Source organism: Ictidomys tridecemlineatus, chromosome 5 (assembly GCF_052094955.1).
Source record: "Ictidomys tridecemlineatus isolate mIctTri1 chromosome 5, mIctTri1.hap1, whole genome shotgun sequence".
Classification (NCBI taxonomy): Eukaryota; Metazoa; Chordata; class Mammalia; order Rodentia; family Sciuridae; genus Ictidomys; species Ictidomys tridecemlineatus.
In genome coordinates this window covers 13,773,993-13,795,518 of record NC_135481.1, presented here as the reverse complement: position 1 = coordinate 13,795,518, position 21,526 = coordinate 13,773,993, and the positions used below count along the sequence as shown (strand labels likewise).

At 51.5% G+C, this 21,526-nt stretch overlaps 1 protein-coding gene across 15 annotated transcripts in view; it reads right to left on the bottom strand.

Moving 5' to 3' along the window:
- Tle3 (TLE family member 3, transcriptional corepressor) overlaps window positions 1-21,278 on the bottom strand; it is a 48,657-nt gene extending 27,379 nt beyond the window's left edge. For 12 of the 15 annotated variants that reach the window (XM_078049364.1, XM_078049368.1, XM_078049366.1 and 9 more), the window contains exons 1-4: window positions 20,158-21,278; window positions 19,521-19,621; window positions 18,976-19,039; window positions 17,908-17,952 (exon numbers count right to left, since the gene is read on the bottom strand). In XM_078049364.1, coding sequence (XP_077905490.1) covers window positions 17,908-17,952; window positions 18,976-19,039; window positions 19,521-19,621; window positions 20,158-20,181 — 234 coding nt within the window. In that variant the 5' untranslated portion in view covers window positions 20,182-21,278. Of the gene's footprint in view, window positions 1-17,907; window positions 17,953-18,975; window positions 19,040-19,520; window positions 19,622-20,157 lie in introns of those variants that run through there. The other 3 variants (XM_078049373.1, XM_078049377.1, XM_078049379.1) reach the window with 2 other exon arrangements.
- Between the last annotated feature and the right edge of the window lie 248 nt (window positions 21,279-21,526).

Below are 21,526 nucleotides of genomic sequence, written 5' to 3'. Positions count from 1 at the left end.
TCAGGGATTTCACCCCCCAGAGGGTACCAGCTGTGCTCTGCATCAAACATGTAGACCACCTCATCTAAGAAGCTGCTCAGAGAGGTGACCCTCTCATTCCAGCCCCTCACACCGGCTGATGAAGAGAAGCAGATCAGCTGTCTCGTCCCCAACACCCACGACAGACCACATTTAGGAAACCATCAAGCATTCCCACCGGTCTCCTGTGTGACCCCCAGATATCAGATCACAAGTGGTGCTAAATGGTTAACTGCTTCCAGACAGGAAGGCCTAGAATCTCCACCGACAGACAACTCTCTGAATTGCTTTCCTCATCTCATTGGGAATCCAGAGCAGCCAGGGCTGAGGTCCCGGGGCCAGCTTCAAAGCTTTCATCAGCACATAGCAATCTTTCAGAGACAAAACCATGACAACAGCCTTTAAAAATCTGTGATCATCTGCATGTCAAATGATTCTGGATGAGAAATCCATGAGCACTTAAAATAAAAACAATGCTGTCTGAAGCCTAACCAACAGACCCTGGGCCTCGGTAGAGTTCCTGGGGCCAATGGCCCCCACCAACCTCCAGCACACACCCACACCCACACGCTCACACACACTAAGGAGGCCTACAGGGGTTTGCAGTTTGTGGTGAGAACACGCCTTGGACTGAAGAAGCTGATGAGTTTTTGCAGGCCTGTGTCCTGGGCTGCCAGCCAGGGTGGCCGGACTCTCCAACCCAGAATGCTGCCCACAACAGCAGGGACTCCTGGGTGGGGAGAGGCATTGTTGCTGGCAGCTCTCTGCCTGGAACACTCAGATCCTCAGGAGCAGAGCCAGTGTTCCCAGCAGGCACCACTCTGGCATTTGGAGTAGAACAATTCTTTGTTATGAAGGACTGTCCCTCCAACCCCAGACCAACTGTGTCACTAATGATCCTCACTTCCAGACTCCCTGGGGTGGGAGGCAGAAGTATCATCCCAGCTAAGAATCTGTGAATTTGCCCACAGGTATTATACACTCACAAGGATACCTACCTTCTCAACCTCAGTAATGTTGATATTTGGGACCTGATAATTTTTTTGATGTGTGCACCTGTTCTGTGCATTACATGATTTTTTTGGGTGGGGATACTGGGGATTAAACTCAGGGGCACTTGACCACTGAACCATACCCCAAGACCTATTTTTGTATTTTATTTAGAGACAGGGTCTCACTGAGTTGCTTAGTGCCTCGCTGTTGCTGAGGCTGGCTGTGAACTCTGGATCCTCCTGCCTCAGCCTCCAAGCCACTGGATTACAGGCATGCGCCACCCGTGCTCAGTTGTATTGCAGGATTTTTAATAGCACCCCTGTCCTCTCTACCCAGGAGTGTCTATCACTTACTCCATCATAAAGAACCTGAGAAGTTTTCTAATTATTGTATAAATTAATCTAGAAAAAAAGAAAAACAATGCACTCCAAAACAGGGTCCTTTCTCACCTCTATTTACTTTTTCCTACCTCAAATCCACTGAGTGGGGGAATAAGGATGAGCATAATAGTCAGGATTGTATACGGTAGGAATTCTAGAAACAATCATCCAGCCTCCACCACAATCTAAACCTACATAGAGCAACAAGTTCACTCACCTGTCATGTTTATGTGCCAAATAAAAACAGAAAAATACAAAACCCAAAAACGAACCAGTCTTGTTGCTTAGGAATTTCATTGGTCCAAGCCCTCTTGCCTCAAATGAATAGGATATTAACGACTGAAACATAGTATGAATTTAATAAACGTTTGGCCAAAAAATAATATTGACAGCCTGTCTGCATTTCTTTTATGTTTATTTATTTGGTACTGGGGAGTAATCCCAGGGGTGCTTAACCACTAAGCCACATTGCCAGCCGTTTTTTAGTATTTTATTGAGAGACAGGGTCTCACTGAGTTACTTAGGGCCTTGCTAAATTGCTGAGGCTGGCTTTGAACTCACAATCCTCCTGAGACTCACCTCAGCCTCCTGAGCCGTTGAGATTACAGGCGTGCACCACTGCGCCTGTGTATTTATTTTTTGAGCCTTCAATTTGCAGAGTGATCCTCATCTTGATCTGGGTCTACCCCACTATGGGAGCATCTGTGGAGGAGCCCAGGTAGAAGGAACACTGACAAACCACAGGGAGGTGGGGAAGCCCAGGCCCTGCACAATGGAGTAAGGTAGTGCAGTAAAGCCAGACCAAGGCAAGCCACCCACAAGGGTCTCTGGCTGCTGCCCCCTCCTCACAGCCAGGAAGATGGGCAGGCTGGGAACTTTGCCAGTCACTTTGGCCTCCAACTCACAATGTCTGGGGAATCATAAAAGGGTTCCTTGTGTTGCTTATTTCCTCTGGCAAATGGGTCAAGGGTCAGGGTCTTGTGGGGGGTGTGGAGGGAGTAGCCATCTTCCCCCTTCCCCACACCTTTAACAAACATGTGGCCACACACATACTTCCCACAGGTGGGATCTTCCTGCAGGGCCTGGTCCAGAGCCCAGCCTCCTCTGGTTATGAGTAAAAGGGATCCATTGGGATTTCACACAGACATGCCCAGTTCAAGGTCTGGCACACAGGCCACCAGGTGCCCACAGAGGGATTGCTCAGAAGCCCTGTGGGCGGCCCAGGGCAAATTCCCACTTAGCAGCACCCTTTCACCTCAGCACTCACACTGTCTTTCCTGGGGCCCAAACCCAATAGAGAGGCCTTGGTGTGGCAGCAAGGCTCCAGGACAGGGGTGGGGCGTGTGAAAAGGCAAAGGTGGTTTTATATTTGGAGAACTTTAATACTCGATCAGAGCTTCTCTGACCCTGTCCTGAGTTTTTTTGTGGGATGAAGGATGGAAGGATGTGGAGAAAGCAAGCAAAGCTCATTCCTCCCCGTGGTAACTCTGCCATGTTTGCTGCTGAATATCATCCCTTGCTCCCCCTAAAACTAGCAGTACACAAAAACCCATCTCTACACAGGCTGCCCAATCTGAGAATGACCTCCACACACTCCATAAACTTTGAAGAGTCAAAAAATGAACTGGAAAACTTTACTTAAGAGTATTTTTTTGGTGTTTGAGGGAGGGGAAGCAATTGCCCAGACAGAATCACTCTAACAAAAATGACAATCACATAACGAATGATGTCCACCGAGCCAACTGTGAGAAGCTTGGGAGCTGTGATAACACTGGAAGGAAGGCACTTATTAAAATCTCCAATCTTCAGATGGGGAAACTGATGCTCAGTGATTAAGTAACTTCACTGAAGGGCTTTCTGCCAAGAAGCCAAATTTCAGAATTTGGGGAGGGCTCAGAGTGAGATTTTTGTAAGAAAAAAATGACCATCAGTGTTAATGATTGACAGCATTTCCGATTAGAACAGCTGTCCAAACAGCCTTTGATCCAACTCAAAAAACCTCTAAGATTCAGCTCCAAAAAAGAGGGGAAAAAAAGAATCAAGACACAGGACTTGAACAATGGGGACAAGTCACAAATCACAGACTGGAACCAGGCCATACGTTGGACAACTCCTTCTGGCAACTGGGCACAGCCTGTTATCAACAGGCAGCTGAGGTCCAGGAGGCTCACCTTGGTCCTTCAGTCCGTCGTGATGCCACAAGGCCACTGGCTGCGAGCCAGGTCTTCAGAAGCACCTGCAAGGTGGTGGGAGGGGAGAGGGCTTCTCTGGAACACTCTGGGAAAAGGTATTTGGGGAGGCTGATGCAGCCTTTGAAAGTTGCTTTTCAAGTGTGGTTCAAAGAGGGAGGCTTTGCTGGTGGAAAAACATAGCTCCTCAGAAGTAACTAATCTACTAGATGCAGACGCAGCAGCTGAGACAAACGGGCACAGAGGTCCCGCTACATTCAGAATCTGTGCTACCAACTGGGCGCTGGGAATAACATCTGTCCTGCGTCTCTGTCGAGATTGTTAGACAAATAAATGACAGAAAACGAGATAGTGGGGGGCAAGTGTAATTTCCCAAAGAGCAATCTGTTCCCCGCGCCGTAGTAGCTCCCATTCGCACGCTCGTCTCCTCATTAACACAGGACCTCTAAACATCTCGGTGGAAGCCGAGGAATCTAAAAGTACATCTCCCTAACCACGGCCTGCCAGCCACATTTGCTGTGACTTCAGACCATGGTGCTCCTTGACCATCAGCACTGAGGTAGAGGGACAGAGCCTGCTCTTGGCTCTCACCCCTCAGCAACCACCTGCTGCTGGGCCCATCAGCATCCAGAGTTCATCCTTGGTCATTTTGCTTCCTTAGCTGACTGTGCTCAACACAGTCAACAGCCACCCTGACAACTACTGTACCAAGAGAGCCTCTTTTTTTTTTTTCTCCTTTGTGTGTTTGCACATGTGTGTGTGTGAGCATGTGTATGTGTGCTGGGGCCTGAACCCAGGGCCTTGTGCATGCAAGGCAGGCACTCTACCAACTGAGCTGTAACCCCAGCCCTCCCCTAGTTAGTTTTAAACTGCCCAGTCATCTGCACCTGTGGACCCTGAGCGCACACTTCCTTTCAACCTCAGCCAAACAAAAGCAAGGCCAGGGAGAAAACTGCCTCTTTAAAGAGCAGGTCTTGCTCCAGTGCCACACAGAAGTGACCTGAATTCTCCCCCAAGCCCTTCCTCTATCTTGCCCTGTGGCTTTCTGGCAAATTACTTCCCTCCTCCCAGCTTTAATGCCTCCAAAATGGAAGGATGGAAGGTCTGACTGGATAATGTATTAAGTCCAGGAGTCCTGATTTAGAATGCCACACCCTTTTGACCTACTCTCATCACACCCCTTCTTCCAGACAGCTCTGTGAAACAGAGCATCACAGGCATTTAAAAGACAAGCAGGGAGGAACCAAGCCACGTGGAGAGGTGGGCAGATGTTGGGCAGGAGGCTGGGGGCGGGTTGGGGGCGGGTTGGGGCCAGGTCCCCAGGTTCTGTCTTCATAGCATAGATCATTTCAGTTTGTTCACAGCAGATCTGTGCAGGGTTGTCAGAGGCCACAGGCAAGGGTCAGGATGGCCATTTTTAAGTGTTAAGCATCTCCTGTCCAGATTCTCTGATTCACAAGAAAAGCTGGTTGGTGAGCCTAAGACAGCCAGGCAAGGGTTCTTCTAGAAGTTTCCTTTAGTGGGAAATCTGTCCCATGTCTGTTAGGCAAGGGAATGGCCGTCCCATGCTATTAGATTTCCAGTGACATCTCTGAAATGAGGATTCCTTCCTCAAAGAATCAGGGCAGTACCTTGGAAAGAACACAGTCGCATGGGTGTGGACATGTGTCAGAAAGATGAGATGAGGAACAGATACCTGCCTATTCTGAAGCTTCAATTATACTCAAGCCATGTAGAAACCATGACCTTTGGAAAGACTGGCCCTGGTCTTTGGGTCTCAGGTCACTCCTCTAGAAGCCTGTGTGTCTGGGGTGAGGTCTCCATCAGCTCCTGAGGTTCTTGAATGTGAATGAAGTTTTACCTGTTTCTCTCATGACAGCCTGTCCTGTCCTGTCCTGAGGTAACACAGTGAACCTGCTTGATCCTGAACTCAAGTCAAGAGGCATGGGGAAGGACTGAGGGGAGGACTGCGCAGGAGGTGGCTCCTGCCCTAATGTTCCCAGCAGCTGGGTGCCACCATCACCCAGCCGTCAAAGACTGGAAGATTCCAGAATAATGCGTCTGGGCAATCTTAACTTAAAATATCCCATTGCATTTACCAGGCAATTCTAAATTGATAGCCCCTCAATTATTAACTAAAAAGATGGCATTCCTTGTCAGGCGGTTTCTCCCTGGGCTAAGCAGTGAATGTTTATCAACATCGGAAGGAAAATCCAGGGAGGGAGAAGGTGGAGACCTCCAATCAAAGCTGGGGTGGCTTCCTAGGCCCCTTTCCATCCGTGCCCTGGCCCTCTGTGGTGGAAGAAAGGGGTAAATAAATGATGCATTCAGCAGCCTCAGGAGACAACGCCCTGTCCTAGAGAGGCTGGCTTACACCACAGATCACTCGATGATAGGCAAGCCTCCTTTTTAAAGACTCTCTTAGCACTGACATATTGATCAAATTATATATAACTACAACGTCATTAAATATTTATGCCTTCCGAGGAAGGCTACAGAATTCTTTATTCGGGGAGGACTTGGGACAAGCAAGGCCTAGCCCTCAGCATGACTCTGACGATTGGCTTCCTGGGGGAGGGAAGAGGACACTGGCCAGACAGCCAGGGATGGCCACCCTGTGCACCAGCCCTGTGCCCTTCCCAACACAGTGAGATGACAGGAGGAAGGAAACACCCACCCTTCTCCTGCAAGGGTCAGTGAGCTGAAAGGGGGCTGGGATTTCCGGATTGTGACACAGCCCTTGGGTACACTTCCCTTTTCCTCCAAGAAGTCTGGGGTGCGAGGGAATTGGGAATGGTGAGGACGAAGGCAGCCCACTGCCCCCAGCGGGAGGCCTGGGCAGCACAGCCTGGAGGGTGGTGCTCCCTGCCCGGGATGCCAGCATTAGAGCCTCAGTTTCTGTGGCATGAAGGAAACCGAATTGGGTGCAGAATTATCACGGGTGCTCTCAAAATATGAATCAGACACCATGTGCACGTGGCTCTGCCCTGGGGAGTGTTCGTTGAGATGTGGAGGCAGGCCCCACTCCACAGGAGGGAACTGGGCCTAATGACAGCCCGAGTCCCTCCCAGCTCTAAGAGTCTCTAAGACTTTCATTTCTGACTCTCAGTTTCCATCCACCAGGCTTCCTGTTAACAAGATCCAATAATCTTTAAATATTTGTTCACTTTAATTTCTTGGTTCCCAAACACATTAAACTCTGCTTGCCTCCCACCCCCACTTAGGAGGGATGGCTCTCAAAGAGCTTGCTTGTATAGACAGAACAGGCAAAGCCTTTTCAGATTACACCTTCCCCCAACACTGCCCATTCATCCCAGGAACCCCCTCCCCCTCCCCCAGCCCTCCCCTCAGATAACCCCTGCCCCTCCCCCACCTCCTCCAACTCCATTGGCCCATACCCGCCAGGAGGAAAAATTCTCAATTCATCCCTGTGGGGTTACCATGGCAACCCCCAGCCACCTAATCCCCCTTGGAACATTATGCAAATCTCCCTTTGCCCCTCAACAGGCTGTAAAAGTCACATTACCCTTGCAGAGGCAGCTCATTAAATTTTGGGGGTCTCCCCATCAGGTCAGGGCTACAAATGAAATTAGGACTATGACATTTTGAGGACAGAGGCTCTTTGGGTGGCATGAAGGGGAAATAAAGTGGTGGCGGGGGCAGACTTGACGGTGCTCAGAGACAGAGCCCCATTCAACCCACCCAGCCTAAGTTCACAACCAAAGAGCCCATCCCCTCCTTCCATTAAAAGGGTCAGAGAGTCCTTTTTCCCCAAATAAGAATTGGCAAGCGCAGTAGCATTTCAGAGGCTTTGAAAAAATCCAGATCAGTTATTTAGAAACTCATCTTCTACCGTCCGTTCTATCTCAAATTGACTTCCACATTCAACCTCTCATTTCACACAAGAAGCAAGAGGCCCAGAGAGGGCAAGGAAATGCCCTCACTCACAACAGCAGCACAGAGGTAATCAAGTCCCCTGGCTCTAGAGCCGGCATTCTTCCCTCTACCTTAAGAGTCCTCAACGAGTGGTGATTCTGCCACATCCCCTGGGGATCTGTGGCACTTTTTGGGTGTCAGAGAGGCAGTGCTACTGACAACTAGTGGGTAGAGGCCAGGGACCCTGCTGTATATCCTGTAATACACAGAGCAGCCCCACCACAGAGAGTCAGCCAGCCCCAGAAGACAGTGGGGAGCAGGCTGAGAAGCCCCCTCTGCATGCTGCAGAGGCCCAGGCTTGACTGGATCCTTGAAGATTTTGCTGGGGCCTTGCCAGTGTTGGAATCAAGGCCCCCACGGGTGGTGGCCTGAGGTGGCATGTGTGAGGACCACACCTTGACATGCCTGTGGATGAGGAGCACTGGTCCCCAAATAAAACAGTTCTGACCCTCCTGCTGGTCCACTGTGGGCTCAGGAGCAAGTCACCTGACCTCTGTGACTGGCAGTGTTCACAGTGCTCGAGATGGGCAGGGGAGGTTGCAGGACTGGCACGGGGAGTGACCAGGTAACATTATGGGTTGGGTTCTGGGAAGTCTTACAAAATACCAAGGACCCTGTCCTATGTCTTTGAGGCCCCGGCAATTGGGACTCTGTCCCACTATTGAAGATACCTTGTTGAGACCCATCTATGTGCAAGGTACTGTGCTGAGTAGTCATACACACTGTCTGGTGGCATCTTCCCAGCACTCTCCATAGCTGCACTGTCCAGTGTGAAAGCCACCAGTCACATGCGGCTAGACACATTTCAATTAAATTCAAAACAGTTTCTCAGCCACAAGGGCCACATTTCAAGTGCTCAAGAGCCATACACAGTTGATGGTGATCAGGCTAAACTGCACAGAGATATGACATTTCTATCACTGCACAGAGTTCTACTGGACAGCTCTACTCTAGCAGGTAGGTATTATTATTGTCCCCATCACAAATTGAAGCTCAGAGAAGTCAAGTAGTTGCCCAAAGTCTCACAGCAGTAAGTCTGGACCTAGGATAGTCTGACTGCAGACCAACCACGTCACAGTTGCTGGTGCTCTGCACCTACCATCTCAGGATCATCCTGCAAGCACCAGCTGACTCCTGAGGGCGAACCTGGATCCACCAGCACAGACGCCAGTAAAAACTGTCTCATCAGGGACCCACTACCACCACCTAGCAGGCCTGGGAAATGCCCAGCGGGCATTCGCCGTCACAGGGTTACAGAGTCCGGTTAAGTAAAGTGAGGAACAGCCATGAGGGGTCCCCTGAGAAGCAGGGTAAGAAACACGTGAAAGAACAAAGAAAACCCGAAAAGGCTGAGAAAGGAGTCCACAGCCCCCACTGTGAGCTCCCTGCAGGCTAGGCTGCTGGGGCCACACCAAATACAGGTGACATGGAGGACCCTGGAAGTGGCAGGGCATTTCTCTGGGACTCTAAACACTGCAGCTTCTCCACTTCAGGTCGGCTTCACGGAGCGCCACCATTCTCCAAGGTGAAGCATGAGAGCCCAAAGTTGAGGGGTACAGACTGGGGCGGTACTGACACCCAGTTGTTCCCGCCTTTCCCTAGGCCTTCTCCCTGGAGAAGGAGATGAGAGGAAGGACTCACTTCTGCAGAAGCCGCAGTGAGGGTCTAGGGATGAACCCAAGCACCCGCTGACGGGGCTGTCCTGCAGGGCCTGCCTTCTCCATTTCACGCTCTCATCTCTACTCTGTAGACCCAGGTCACTGAGCCATCCCAGACCACTTGATATCATCTGCCATACCTCTGGAGCCCCCTGTGGTCCTAGATCTGCCCAGGGAGAGGGCAGAACGGTGGACAGTTCTGCACTTGACTCCCACCCACGTTACGACTCACTCCTTCCCCTTGTCCACATGGAACTGCCCTCCTCTCCACTTGACCAGCAGGAATCACTGCTGTTCCCAAGTACCTCTGCTCCCACAGGAGTGCCCCTGCTAGTACAATGGACGCACTCAGCCTCAGACCCAAGGTCAGGCAAGATCATTAAGGGCTGTCCCTAGGGAGGCACCAGGGGAGTGGGTAGAAGGCCTCCTCCAACCTCTCAGTCACACAGCTGGCAGGGTGGAGTAGACTCCAAACCCAAAGCCTTCAGAGTGGGCTAGGAGGGGGGTCCCGAGTTGCCCTGGGTATTCCCGTGCTCCATGACCAGCAAGAAGAACGCTCGCTGCATCTGAGTCTGCATTCGAGGGGCCGACGTCGCCTTCCAGAGCAAACTGAAAGGGATTTTCTCCCACTGGGTTAGTGTAGTTTTCACTCAGAATTAAAAAATGAGAAAACAGTCGAAGAGCTATGAACAATAGCTATCAAGGATTTAAAAGGCAAATGAGATAAGGCCACAACACTTGGAACTCCATGCCCAAACAAACAGCCACGGCGGGACAAGCCTAGTTTACAAATTCACGGCTCAGTTCCTCCTCATAATCCAAATTGGGCATGTTTCACCTGTCTCTTCCTCATTTCTTGCGCCCCCATCTCTGCTGTATCATCTCTCCCCCTCCCCCTCGTCTTCCCCTTTTACATTTACACTGTTCATGGAGTGAGATGAGAAGTTAAAAACCAAAAAAAAAAAAACCTTTGGATTCATTAAAGACATTTAAAAATAAAGGGGGGGCATGACACTTTAAGGACCCTTTCCACAAACACAATTTTTGCAGCCTGCAGGCCTCTCAGAAACCTTAGGAAGCCTGTGTCCTTCCCAGAAAACGTATAATGCTCCACAGGCTCAGGGAGTGAACCCTAAACTGTGACAGTGCCCTCCTCCCGGAATACCCACAAAATGCACACACTCACTCTATGGGCTAAGGGTCATGAAGGGCTCAGGGGCCAGTCAATACAAAGGATCTATCCCGGGGCTGGGGATGTGGCTCAAGTGGTAGCGTGCTCGCCTGGCATGCGTGCAGCCCGGGTTCGATCCTCAGCACCACATACCAACAAAGATGTTGTGTCCGCTGAGAACTAAAAAAATAAAAAAAAAAAAAACAAAAAAAACCACAAAAGGTCTGTCCCTCAGGGAATGCACAGCCCTGTTTCCACACCTGTGCCTGACAGTGACCTGCCAGTGACCGGAGTGCATATAGGTCATCTCCACACCCCAGGCCTTCTAAGGGATTGGGATGCTTTTGTACTAATGGCTGTTGTCTTCAACACAACTGCTCGTTATTTTTGATGCAAATGTCTAATCTGCTTTGCTACAGAAAAGTGAAGGTGCTATATTGCCACAATCTTCAATATTTGGAAGATCAATTTCTCAACCACTCTGTCCTCAATAAAGGCCTTTCCTGGGATTATCTGGCGGCAGCAGCAGCAGCTGCTCCAGAACGCTGGACCCTGCCTGTCACTCGCATAGTCGGTGAACAGAAGGAAGGGTCTTCCACAGACATTCAAGCCAAGTCCACCCATGTTGCCCCTTCTGCAGAAGCAGCTGGCGTTGGGAGGGAATAGGGCACCAGCCACAGGCCCAACCCCAGATCTGGACACATCTCCCTGGCCTCTCAGGCCCCACCTGGGGCCTTCCCACAGCTGAGCCCTTGACTATCTCCTTACTCTTCACAGAAGGCAAGTGAACAAGGGCTGCCAACAATAAAGGGGGCCAAAGAGAAGGGGTAAATGCTTTGGGGTTGACTAGATGAGAACTCTGGCAACCCCCAACCCTGGTGTGAACCCCCACTTAAGAACACACCCAACCTGTGCTACCCTCACTCAGGCTTTCCAAGCAGGACTCTTGGGCCCAGGAGCTCTGTACACTGAATAGCACCCTGGAACCTGATTAGAAAGGGGTTTAGCATTCGGGCACAACTCTTACACAGGGTGACTGTCCCCAGGTGTCTGCCTGGATACTCAGTGATAAGCTCGGCAGCCCCAATTCCCCACCCTCCGGCTGAATGTGCAACTTTCTTAATCAAATGAAAAAATCTGAAACCAGTGCCATGAGAATTGAGACAACCCCCCCCCCCATTTTCCTCCTGGAGAAATCCAAGGTCCCAGAGTCCCTCAGTGGGGAGAGGCTGAAGGGAGGTTTGTGGTCTGAGTCAGACCCTAGAGCAACAATCTCACCAAACACTCAAAGGACATTCACCCTTCCCTAAGTTTCTTTTCGCCCCAACTTGAGGGGAACATTTACTCTGAAAGGCAAGAGAAAGAAAAGAAAAAGGCAGGAGAGGAGAGGAAAGGGAGAAAGCAAGCAAGCATCTTGGATGTGTCTCAGAGAGCATTTGTTGAAAACAAGATATTGTCCCTTTAAGCATATAAAAACAAGGCCCTTGAGCACGCAGTTCTCACTCTGGTACACAATTATGGGTGCTTTCAGCTGTCTAGCACTACTTCAAGTGCGCTCTTAAACCAGACTGTCAATGGCATGTTGAAAGCTATTTTGCTGGCTGCTATCATTAATAGCAAAGTGGAGAGCTAGGCTGATGAGAATTAAATATGGGGGAGGGGGCGGGTCATAACCAGTCATTACGGAATTACCAATATGAGAAAGGAGGCAAGGCCACTTTGGGGAATAAAGTTCAAACCAGCACATTATGGTGGAGGCAAAGGCAGGGGGGGCTATGATGGCCCAGGGTGTCTTCCCCACCCCCACCCTGCGGCAGATGGACTCAGGCCAGCTCTGGAGAGCCATATGGGGACAGAGGGAGTCACTGAGTCGTAAGTGGCGAATGTGAGGGCAGAGAGGCCTTGGAGATCACTTTGCTGCAAAATGTCACCACCTCGCCTCACTTCCCAAGTGCAGTCCCCGCCCCACACCATTCCAGAGGCTTACGGCTTCCTGACTATCTCAAAGCCTTCCCAGGAGCCGTTGCCACCCTGGGGGAGCCCCGTTGCCACCCTGGGGGAGCCCAGGCTGCTGGCTGCTGCCCCATAAACCCCTGCCCTCCCTTTAAGGCTCTCAAGTAGCAGCACTTCAGCGCAGTCCCCTCTGACCCAAGTCCCCTTTCCCAGGAACAGTGAGAGCTAGCGGAGCCTGTCACTGTGGGCCACATTGGCACTTACCTCACTGCACTGCAATTACTTATTTAGATGCCTGACTCCCCAGCGGAGGGAACGGTGTCTTATTCGTCAGTGTCACCAACCCCAGCCCACACCCAGCACATCCCAGGCCCCTAATAACTGTTTTGGGAATGAATCCAACCCCCTCATTTCACTGATGAAGAAACTGGATGCAGAGCCACAGAAAGAAGCCTGCACAGGCAGCAGCCAGCCCACAATGAAAACCCCCACTTCCAACTCACGGGGCTCAAAGAATACAACCCCACCCTCAGACTATCCAACGTGTTCACTGAGCAACTATTACATATTAAGTGCCACAGTGACCTTAGCAGAGGGGCTTCTTCCACAGCTCTGACAATGAGATAAGGAGATGTGAGAAAGACACATGTGTGCCAGAGCACAGGGACAGGCCAGCTGGGAGTAGGCCTTTATCACCTTTTGGTCCCTGGCATCCCCGGGATTCTGTACAAACAATGAGAGAAAAGCATTCTCCTATGCAGAAAGGAAAAGCGAATTTATTCCTTGACTGACTCACTCCTTCAACAAAACAAAATGGAAATGAATGGGCCTCTGTAAACCAGACCCTTCCTTTGAGAACCTTCCTTCAGGCACCCAGGGAGGGAGGAGTCCAAAGAGTGGAGGGGAAAGCTCAGGGCCATCCAAGGCTCCTGGTCGTGGAACAAGTAGAATCAGAAGCCTGGTCCCCACCCAGGCTCAGTTTCTTTGACCGGTACAGTAAGGATAAGGAACCACTTGTCCATCTCCCAGGCTCATTTCCATTGTCAAATACAGAAGCAGAAAAAGACCCAGAGAAGCACAGAAACTCCCATTCTGTACTGCTTTATTATCAGCCAGAGAAAGGAAGCGTGGGGTGGCCGGCAGTCCTGAGGGTGGGGGCTCAGCAGACCTGTAGCTCCCTATAGTTCCCTGGACAGAGTGAAGGATACTCTGGGCTCAGCAGACCCTGCTAAGCCAGGCAGCAACCCAGTTAGTAAGATGACATAACCTGTGTGCTGAGAGAGGAATCTATTCCAGGGAAGAGAGAAGTGGCAGGAAAGGCCAGATAGAATCCAGGGTGTGGAGGGGCTCCCTGGTTGCCAGCACTCGGGCAAAAAAAAATAAAATAAAAAATTTGCAGCTCAACCCAAATGCCACACAAATAGGCACGACCCTAGTATAAGCACACACCCTTTCATTCCTGAGGGTGGTCTCAAAGTAGACTACCAAGGTAGACCCAACTCCTTGGCAGGTTCTTTGCACTCTTGTACTTTGTACCCAGTGACTGCACCTTGACTATGGTCACAGAACTTCAAGCCGGTTTGCCTGGAAATCTTCCAGCCCAAGCACCATATTACTTAAGTGAGAAGGTTCAGAGAGGAAGCGGGTGACAGGCAGAGAGAGATTTTCTATGGACCACGTTGGCCTTGCATTTATGGCCGCTATTTATGGCCACTCCTGTCAGCTAAAAAGTTCATAGGTTTTTAGCACCTATGAACCTTCCCTCTGGGATTGCTCGTTATGCACTCTGTGTTGTTACTGTACACATCAAATCAGGAGTTGTGCAAATAGCTGGCAACTTGGAACAAGGCTGCAGACAAAGAGGGCTCAGCTAACACAGTTATACAACCAGAAATGAGGTAATTTGAACTTTGGTGGAGCTGGGTTTATGGCCTTAGCCTCTTTGAATGATGATGCAGAGAAGCAATAGTTAATTGAAGACACCTAGTGCTAGGAGCTAGTAAAGGAGCACGCCACCTTTCTTGAGTCTTACAAAAAGAGACCTGAGGTTAGAAAGGAAGCCTACAGTGGCAGCCTTATCATGAACACCGGGCTGTAGGAGTCTGGATACACCAGTTCTTCTCTCTGGGCCTCAGTTTCCTTAGTGGAACTTGAAAGGTTTGGATGAAAATCTAAAGGGCTCTTTCAGTTACAGGACTCCAAAAGAAAACTTAAAAGGCAGGGTTATTTGGCTTACAGAAAAGGTGACCACACAGTATTGGCAATGACACTGTCCCCAAATAAAAAATAACTGAAGTTCACTTTCAAAACATTCATGCTCACCAACAGAGGGTAAAAGGCCAGACTGACCTAGCTTCCCACAGCCTCAGTGCCTCAAAGTCAATGCATGACAATTGCTATGGAGCCCCTGCTTGTCAGCTGGCTTTGTCATCTGGGGCTGATATTGGAAAGCCTCTGCAGGAACAAGATGGAAACTGATGAGCTGGTCAGTCATCCTCGCCTCCCTAGTCTTGCTGAATCACCCTTGACATTCTGCCTGGAAGCAGGAGTTCCGAGGAGGTGGGTGACCTCTTGAAGCCCCAGGCCAGGCCTGTGATTCTGTAATCTTTGCTTTACCATAATTAGGGAGGGAAGCAGAAGAGTAGGAGGAGAAACCATTTATTACTTCTCTGGGATTTGACAGCTTGGAGAGGGAGAAAGAGAAACAGCCAGGGAAGGAGCCAGCCACAGTGAGTTTAACCTCTCAGTAAAATAAAAATGGGCTGGACGCACCTCATCAGCTGCCCTCTGTCAATACTTGGGCCCATCTGGCAGAACTCGAGGTTCCCAGCTAATTGGCATTTCCCATAGAGCCAGCAAAGAAGAGCTTAAAAAAAAAAAAAACATGGTGTAGTGAGTGTGTATGAGTGTACGCATGTGTGTGTGTGTGTGTGTGTGTGTGTGTGTGTGTGTGTAAGCAGACTGTGGAGCACCACACTTCCCCAAGGTGTGAGCTCCGTAGATCATCTATTATATAAAAAAGTACAGACAGTCCCCACCCCCCACCCTGGAGCTTAAAGATGAAGAATCCAGCCTGTTTGTTCCAGGCAGATGTAATCACACGAACAGTCAAGTCTAGAGGGCAGGACACTGCATGAATAATTCAAGCACTCCAGTCACTTGATTGTGTGTGCAGATAAAACACCAGTCAACCGCTAAACAGGTCAGCTGATAAACTTGTTTGCTCAGGCCTAACCACCATCCACCAAATGCACCCAAGACCCACACTACAATTAGTGGCAGGGTTTTCTTCTGCAGAGCCCTAGCAAACCTAGGGAGTGGCCAGCGCCATTAGGTCAGGGTTGCATTTCTAAGCCCAGAGTTTCCTCACCTCCTTGCCTCTTTGTTTCTATACCGCCACAGGGTGATTTCACCCAACTCAAGAGACTGCCACAGCCAGCAGAGACAGCACATTCAGGGCACAAGCATTCATGCTGGGAATGGGCTAGAAGGCAAAGGTGAGAGGCCAGTGGGATAAAGCATCCAGCTGAGAATCCAGAGTCTCTGATGTGAGTCCTAGCTCTGCCCTCTGGCCTCCCTGAGGCCTTGGTTTCCCCACCTATAAAAAGGGCAAAGAATCCCTTTAGCCACCACTGGCAGCTGAGAGGATTAAAGGAGACAATGTAGCCAAACCTCAGGCATTCTCCCCCTAAGAACCCTGTTTGGGGAATGGCCAGAAATCCCAGATGCACACAGCTGCTCTTTATACAAACCCCACCACCAAATGCGTTAAGATGTTTAACTCTTCTGGGTTCACAGTGTCCCCAGGACTTGGAGAATAGCTTTGCTCTGCCAGCCAAGGTGGTTCCTTTGTGCCAAAGAAGCATCCACTCATAGATATGGGGACACCACCCATGCAGACCTCAACATGCAACGACATATTACACCTTAATTACGAAGCTCTTAGAATAACTGCTGCTATAAATTTAAACCTGGTTGCAATTACCCTCTTTAAACCTCTTTAAACATACCCAAGATACTAAGCAGAGAGAGAGAGAGAGAGAGAGAATATGAATGTGTGTGTGTGTGTGTGTGTGTTGAAAGGTGGAGAAAGGGAGGAAGTGACACCCTGTATAACACACCAAGGTCCTTGAAATACCTGGGAGACCCCAGTTTCGCCACATGCATTTTTTTCTGGACCAGTCAGACCTAGTCAGTTCCACCTCCAATGGGGCAGAATCTATCTCTAGTCTCCCAAGGGAAACCTTATTTACATATAAATCAGGATCTGTTTATATTTTTGTGGACCAAGAAGTGAAAACGTGGTAGCCTTCATGTGCCTTCCTAGAGAACTAACCCCTCAGAAAGCCACAAACTGGCTTCCCACACTGCTCTGTAAACTCGGGCCCCTGGCTCTTCACCCAACACTGGGGCTCCCTCCAGGACAGGGAAAGACTTTACAGGAAGCCACTGGAGCAGGGAGGGGGTCACTTACCCTTCTCACCTGCTCTAGGTCCTGCCTGCTTTAAAGAGCAAAATTTAAACCTTGTAAACGACTGTTAATTTAGAGCAGAAAATCCATTCAAGTCACGGTCACCAAAGGCTAGAATGAGTCAACAGCCTTCTGAGATTTCAAGAACACCAATTGTTAAAAAGAACAACCGGGCCTGCGCCATTTATTCTTGCCAAGTCAACGCTAATCGGTCCGCCAAGCCAAATTATAGACAGCCTCTCCTCTCCTCCGAACACAAATACACAAACAGGCCTCTCCCACGGCCAGCCTAGCACTGGGACTAGTTACTGATATGCACCGAGATAAAGGGTGTTTGTATTTGCCAGGTTTGAGGTATACTGTTATTAGAAGAGTGACAATAGGGGGTAGTTTACATATCCATCAAATGACACCACACTAGCTAAACTGGTTTGACTTGAGGATTTCAAAGCTGAGCTCAACCCCCAACCATCTCAAAAGGCCTGGCCAGGCTGCCCCGGGCCAGTTACTTCATCCTCAGCTTCAGCTTCCTTCTCTGTAAAATGGGAACACAGCTGCCTTCAAATTAAGATCCAGATGAAAAAGTCGCCTTCTAAATGTGAGGCATTAGAGCTCTATTTCATTTTGGTTTTATGTTTTTAAGCCGTTAGTGGCTTCATTCCCTTAAATTTTGACAGCTCAGTCTGGCTTTTAAGGCTCTTGAAGTTTAATCTTATCAAGGCAGAACATCACATTTTTTGCAAGAAAAAAAAAAACACAGAAAAAGAGAAAAAAAAAAAAAAACCTACTGCATTTCCTCTGGAGGGTTTTACATTAAAACAGATAAAAGCAGTCAGCCAGCTCTAGGTTCTCAGGAGTCTGTAAAGCAAATCCTGTAGGTATGACTTTCTCTTTGGTCCTTTATCCTCCACCAAGATCCAAGACCAGGACTAATTTCACAAGCTCCAATGCTAAAAGCTCAACATGTCCAAGAAATCTGCCAAGACTCAACACCTGCATTTCAAGGACTAGATCCACTTACTCTGGGAGAAGTGAGAGGAACAGAAGAACCAGCTCATTTTCAAACAAGGGGAGTCACAGAAGTCCACACATATGTTTTTAAAAACCAAATTCATTTCTTAAAGAGAAAAGCACTTACCTGTTTGTGCATTTCAATGTTCAAGCCATAGGACATCTCATAGTACTAAAAGTAAAGAGAACTGCCATTAAAAGACAACACAGAAATCTGTTCATGTTTCAACATCATTTTTTTTTCCTGAGAAGGTTTTGGCAAAACCATACTTTATGATCCATGAGTTATGGAAGTTTAAAACAAACACCAAAGCCAGCCCATGTTGAGGTTTAAGCGCTGGCATCAGGCGAGTGGGCGAGTGTTCTTCTCATCTCAACAGAACATTACATACACAGTAGTAAGAAAAGCCAGGCCCTCCCTCCCACAAGCACCACATGTGCCATATATCCTGTTTATACAAGGTGCGGGCTCAACAGGGAATGGTGTGTACACTGGGCCCCCCTTGTCCTCTGAGAGTTATTTAGCACTGTGTAGAAAGCCTCTTATGTGGAAAGAGGCACAGGGAGTATGCTTTAGGGCCTCCCATACCCTCTGACAAACAGAAGATGTAAACTTGCTGGAACAGACACTGGGTAAAGGGGGAGATGTCTATCTATGATCCCACAGCAGACAAGACTCTTTACTGAGGAGGGACGTGAAGGCAGAGAGATTTAAAAGGCTCTTCTACTTCTCAGAAAACCCTGAGGAGGGAGGGTGCTTCTGTCCCACTCTGGCTGGATCCCAAGGCTGCAAAGTAGAAAAGTTTCCAAACATCCCCAGGAGGTCTCCAAGAGGGATTTTTACCCAATCCTGACGCGGAATGATCCAATCCTACCTCACTAGCCAAGACAGGGCCACCGGCCCTCTGAGAAACCTTTAAAACACAAATCAAAGGCACACAAAGGTAGTGCAGAGGTCTCCAGTCTGGAATCTGGGTTTCCTCTCTCTGCCTCTCCTTTCACTACCCTCCTCCAAGTGGCCTGGCTAAGGGAAGCTGGTGAAGGGGTGGAGGGCACATTCAGATTACATGACTCTCCCGGCTACCCTGCGGCTGGGCCGCGGTGGGGGACTAGGTTCCTGCCTCCGCAGATCCCAGCTGCGACCCGACAGGGTCTGCGACCTGCCCTCTGCTCCCCTCCCCGGGCCGCCTCTCACCATCACATAATGGCGCTGCATCTCCGTCTTCTCGTTCGCCAGCTTGTCGTACTCCACTTTGAGGCTGCGAGGGCAGGAGGAACCGCTCAGGCCTGGCACCTGCACGACCTCCTCCCGGACCCAACCCAAGGGCCTCCGAGAGACACTTCTCCACTTCCCTGATACCCAGGGGGTACCCCATTACCCCGCCAGCCTGGGGCGGGGCGGGGGCTGGGTCCCTGCCACCGGGAACCGGGACCGAAACTACTCGAAACTTCCCACGGCCGGGCGAGCGGACTTATCCTGGCCGCCGGGGTGCGGCCCCTGACGCAGGCTTGCGACCCCAGAAAGCCGAGCAAACCGGCAGGTGACCCCGACCCTCATGCGGGAGCGGCACCTAGAGCCGGGCAGCTGCGGGCAGCGAAGGGTTAAGGCGGCGCGCTGCGAAAGGGGAAACAAAAGGCGGAGGCCCTGTCGCCCCGGGTCGGCAGCCCCACGGTCCCCGCTGGGGGTGGCAGGAGCCGCCCCCTCCCCGCCAGCCCCGGGGCCGCCCCCACCAGCCTTACCTGTGGTATTGAGCTTGCAGGAACTGGAATTCGTCTTTGATCCTGTCACAAGACTCAGCCACCGTGAATTTAAATCCCGGCTGCCCGGGCTGATGGGGAGCCTGGAGCCCGCAAGGACAAGACAGGGGAGGGACGCGGGCTTCAGAGGGGCTCCAAGCCGCCTGGCCCTCCGCGGCGTCCCGGCCCCTCCCCGCCGAGACCCACGGGAGAGGCCACCCTCACCGCCCAGAACCTTCCCAGCAAGTTTCTCAGCTCCCCGACGGGGCAGGGGCGGGGGTGCCCCGATCGCTCCCTATCCGTCGCGGGCTCCCATCCTTTCTACTAAAGGCCCCCATTCCCAAGTAGGCGGGGGCGGGGAGACACGCCGGGCGAGTTGGGAGACTTAGGAGAGGGGGCGGGGGCAGCGTTAACAGCTCCCCCCCCCCCGAAGGTCCACGGCCCCCACTCCACTCCGGCGGAATTACCCTTCTCTCAACAGCGTACCCCCACCTCAGCCCCTTTGTGTGAGAACACACACACACACACACACACACACACACATCATAGGTAGCAACATGCAAAATGGAGGTGCCAGATAAACTGCCTCGTTTACCCTGCCATGATAGATGCTTAAATAAACCGAGTTGCAATTACTCACCGGATGTCTGCCTTGCGGATACATGGCAGGGAGGGGTCGTGATTCCGAGAGCGTGGAAGCGCCGAGAGCCCGGGCCGGAGAGGTGCGGGGGAGGGGGGAGCCGAGCCCGAGCGGGGGGCGGCCGGGGAACCGAGAACTCGCCCCCGGCCCCCCCAGCCCGCTATCACAGCGAAATCCCAGAGTCGGGCGCCCGCCCCAAGTGGAGACAAAGAGCTGCGGAGCAGGCGGCAAAGTCGTCGGCGGGCGCCGAGGCCGGGCGGCGGGAGCGGGCTTTGTGCTCCTAGGGCTCGGCGGGCTGCAGCCGGCCGCCTTCCCCTGGCTGCGTGGACAGTGTCAACGCCTGGGGCTGCGTGGACATCGTCGGCTCCCCGGCGGGTCCAGAGCTGGGTCCCAGGGCCGGGGGCTCTTCCCGGGGCGAGCGCGGGTCCCCTTTGGATTACTCAGCGCGTAGAACCTGGAGCGGGGTGCGCGGGGCAACCCCAAGCATCCGGGGCGAGCCGGTCTGATCCTAGAGGCAGCCGGGTCGGGGACTCGCGACGAGAAGAGGAAGAAGGCAGGCACTGAAGGTGGCTGCTCGGGGCCGCAGGAGCGCGGGAGGGTGAGGGCTGGAGCCCGGCGCGGGCGCTTCGACGCCCCCCCTCGGAGAGGAGAGCCTGCTGTTCCGTCTGCTACTGCCGCCGCCGCCGCCGCCGCCAACCCTTCCCAGGGCCGGGGAGGAACTCCGGGTTCAGTAGGTGCAAATCAACCGCCCTGGCATCTTATCCCAGCGGGCACGGAAAACCTCAGCAAAGGGGTCCTCGCTGCTCCCAACTTGAGCTGTGCGAACCCAGCGAGGAGCGCTCGGCGCCACCGCCGCTGCCGCCTCACAGCGCGCAGGCAGGAGAGCGCTGGAGGAGAGACGCAGCCTGAGACAGGGAGCTCTGCGGCTTCCTTCCTTCCCTTCGGCCCGGCTCTCTCCGAGCCCCGAGAAACCCCTCGAACACAAACACTCAACACACACACATACACACACACCAAAAAAAGTGCCTCGGACCTGCGGATACCACACACAGACAGGCGAGGGGGACGCGCACGAGGTCTGAACTGCCGCGAGAGCAGTTCCAAATAGGGACTGAAAAGTAACAAAATAATGTGGCAGCTTCGCCCGGCACTGGCCAATGGGAGCGCGGAGTCCCCACGTGGGGCTGCTGGGCTCGGCCTGCGACTGGGCGCCGCCGGGCGCGACGTCACAATGCCCTCTTGTGTCTAAAACTATGCATGAAAAGTAGCAATCAGGCCCTACCCGCTGGTGACTTTCGCATGGGAGTGAAAAACAGCGCTCCTCAGATCAGGAATTAACCAAAAGACATATAATAAATAGATATACATT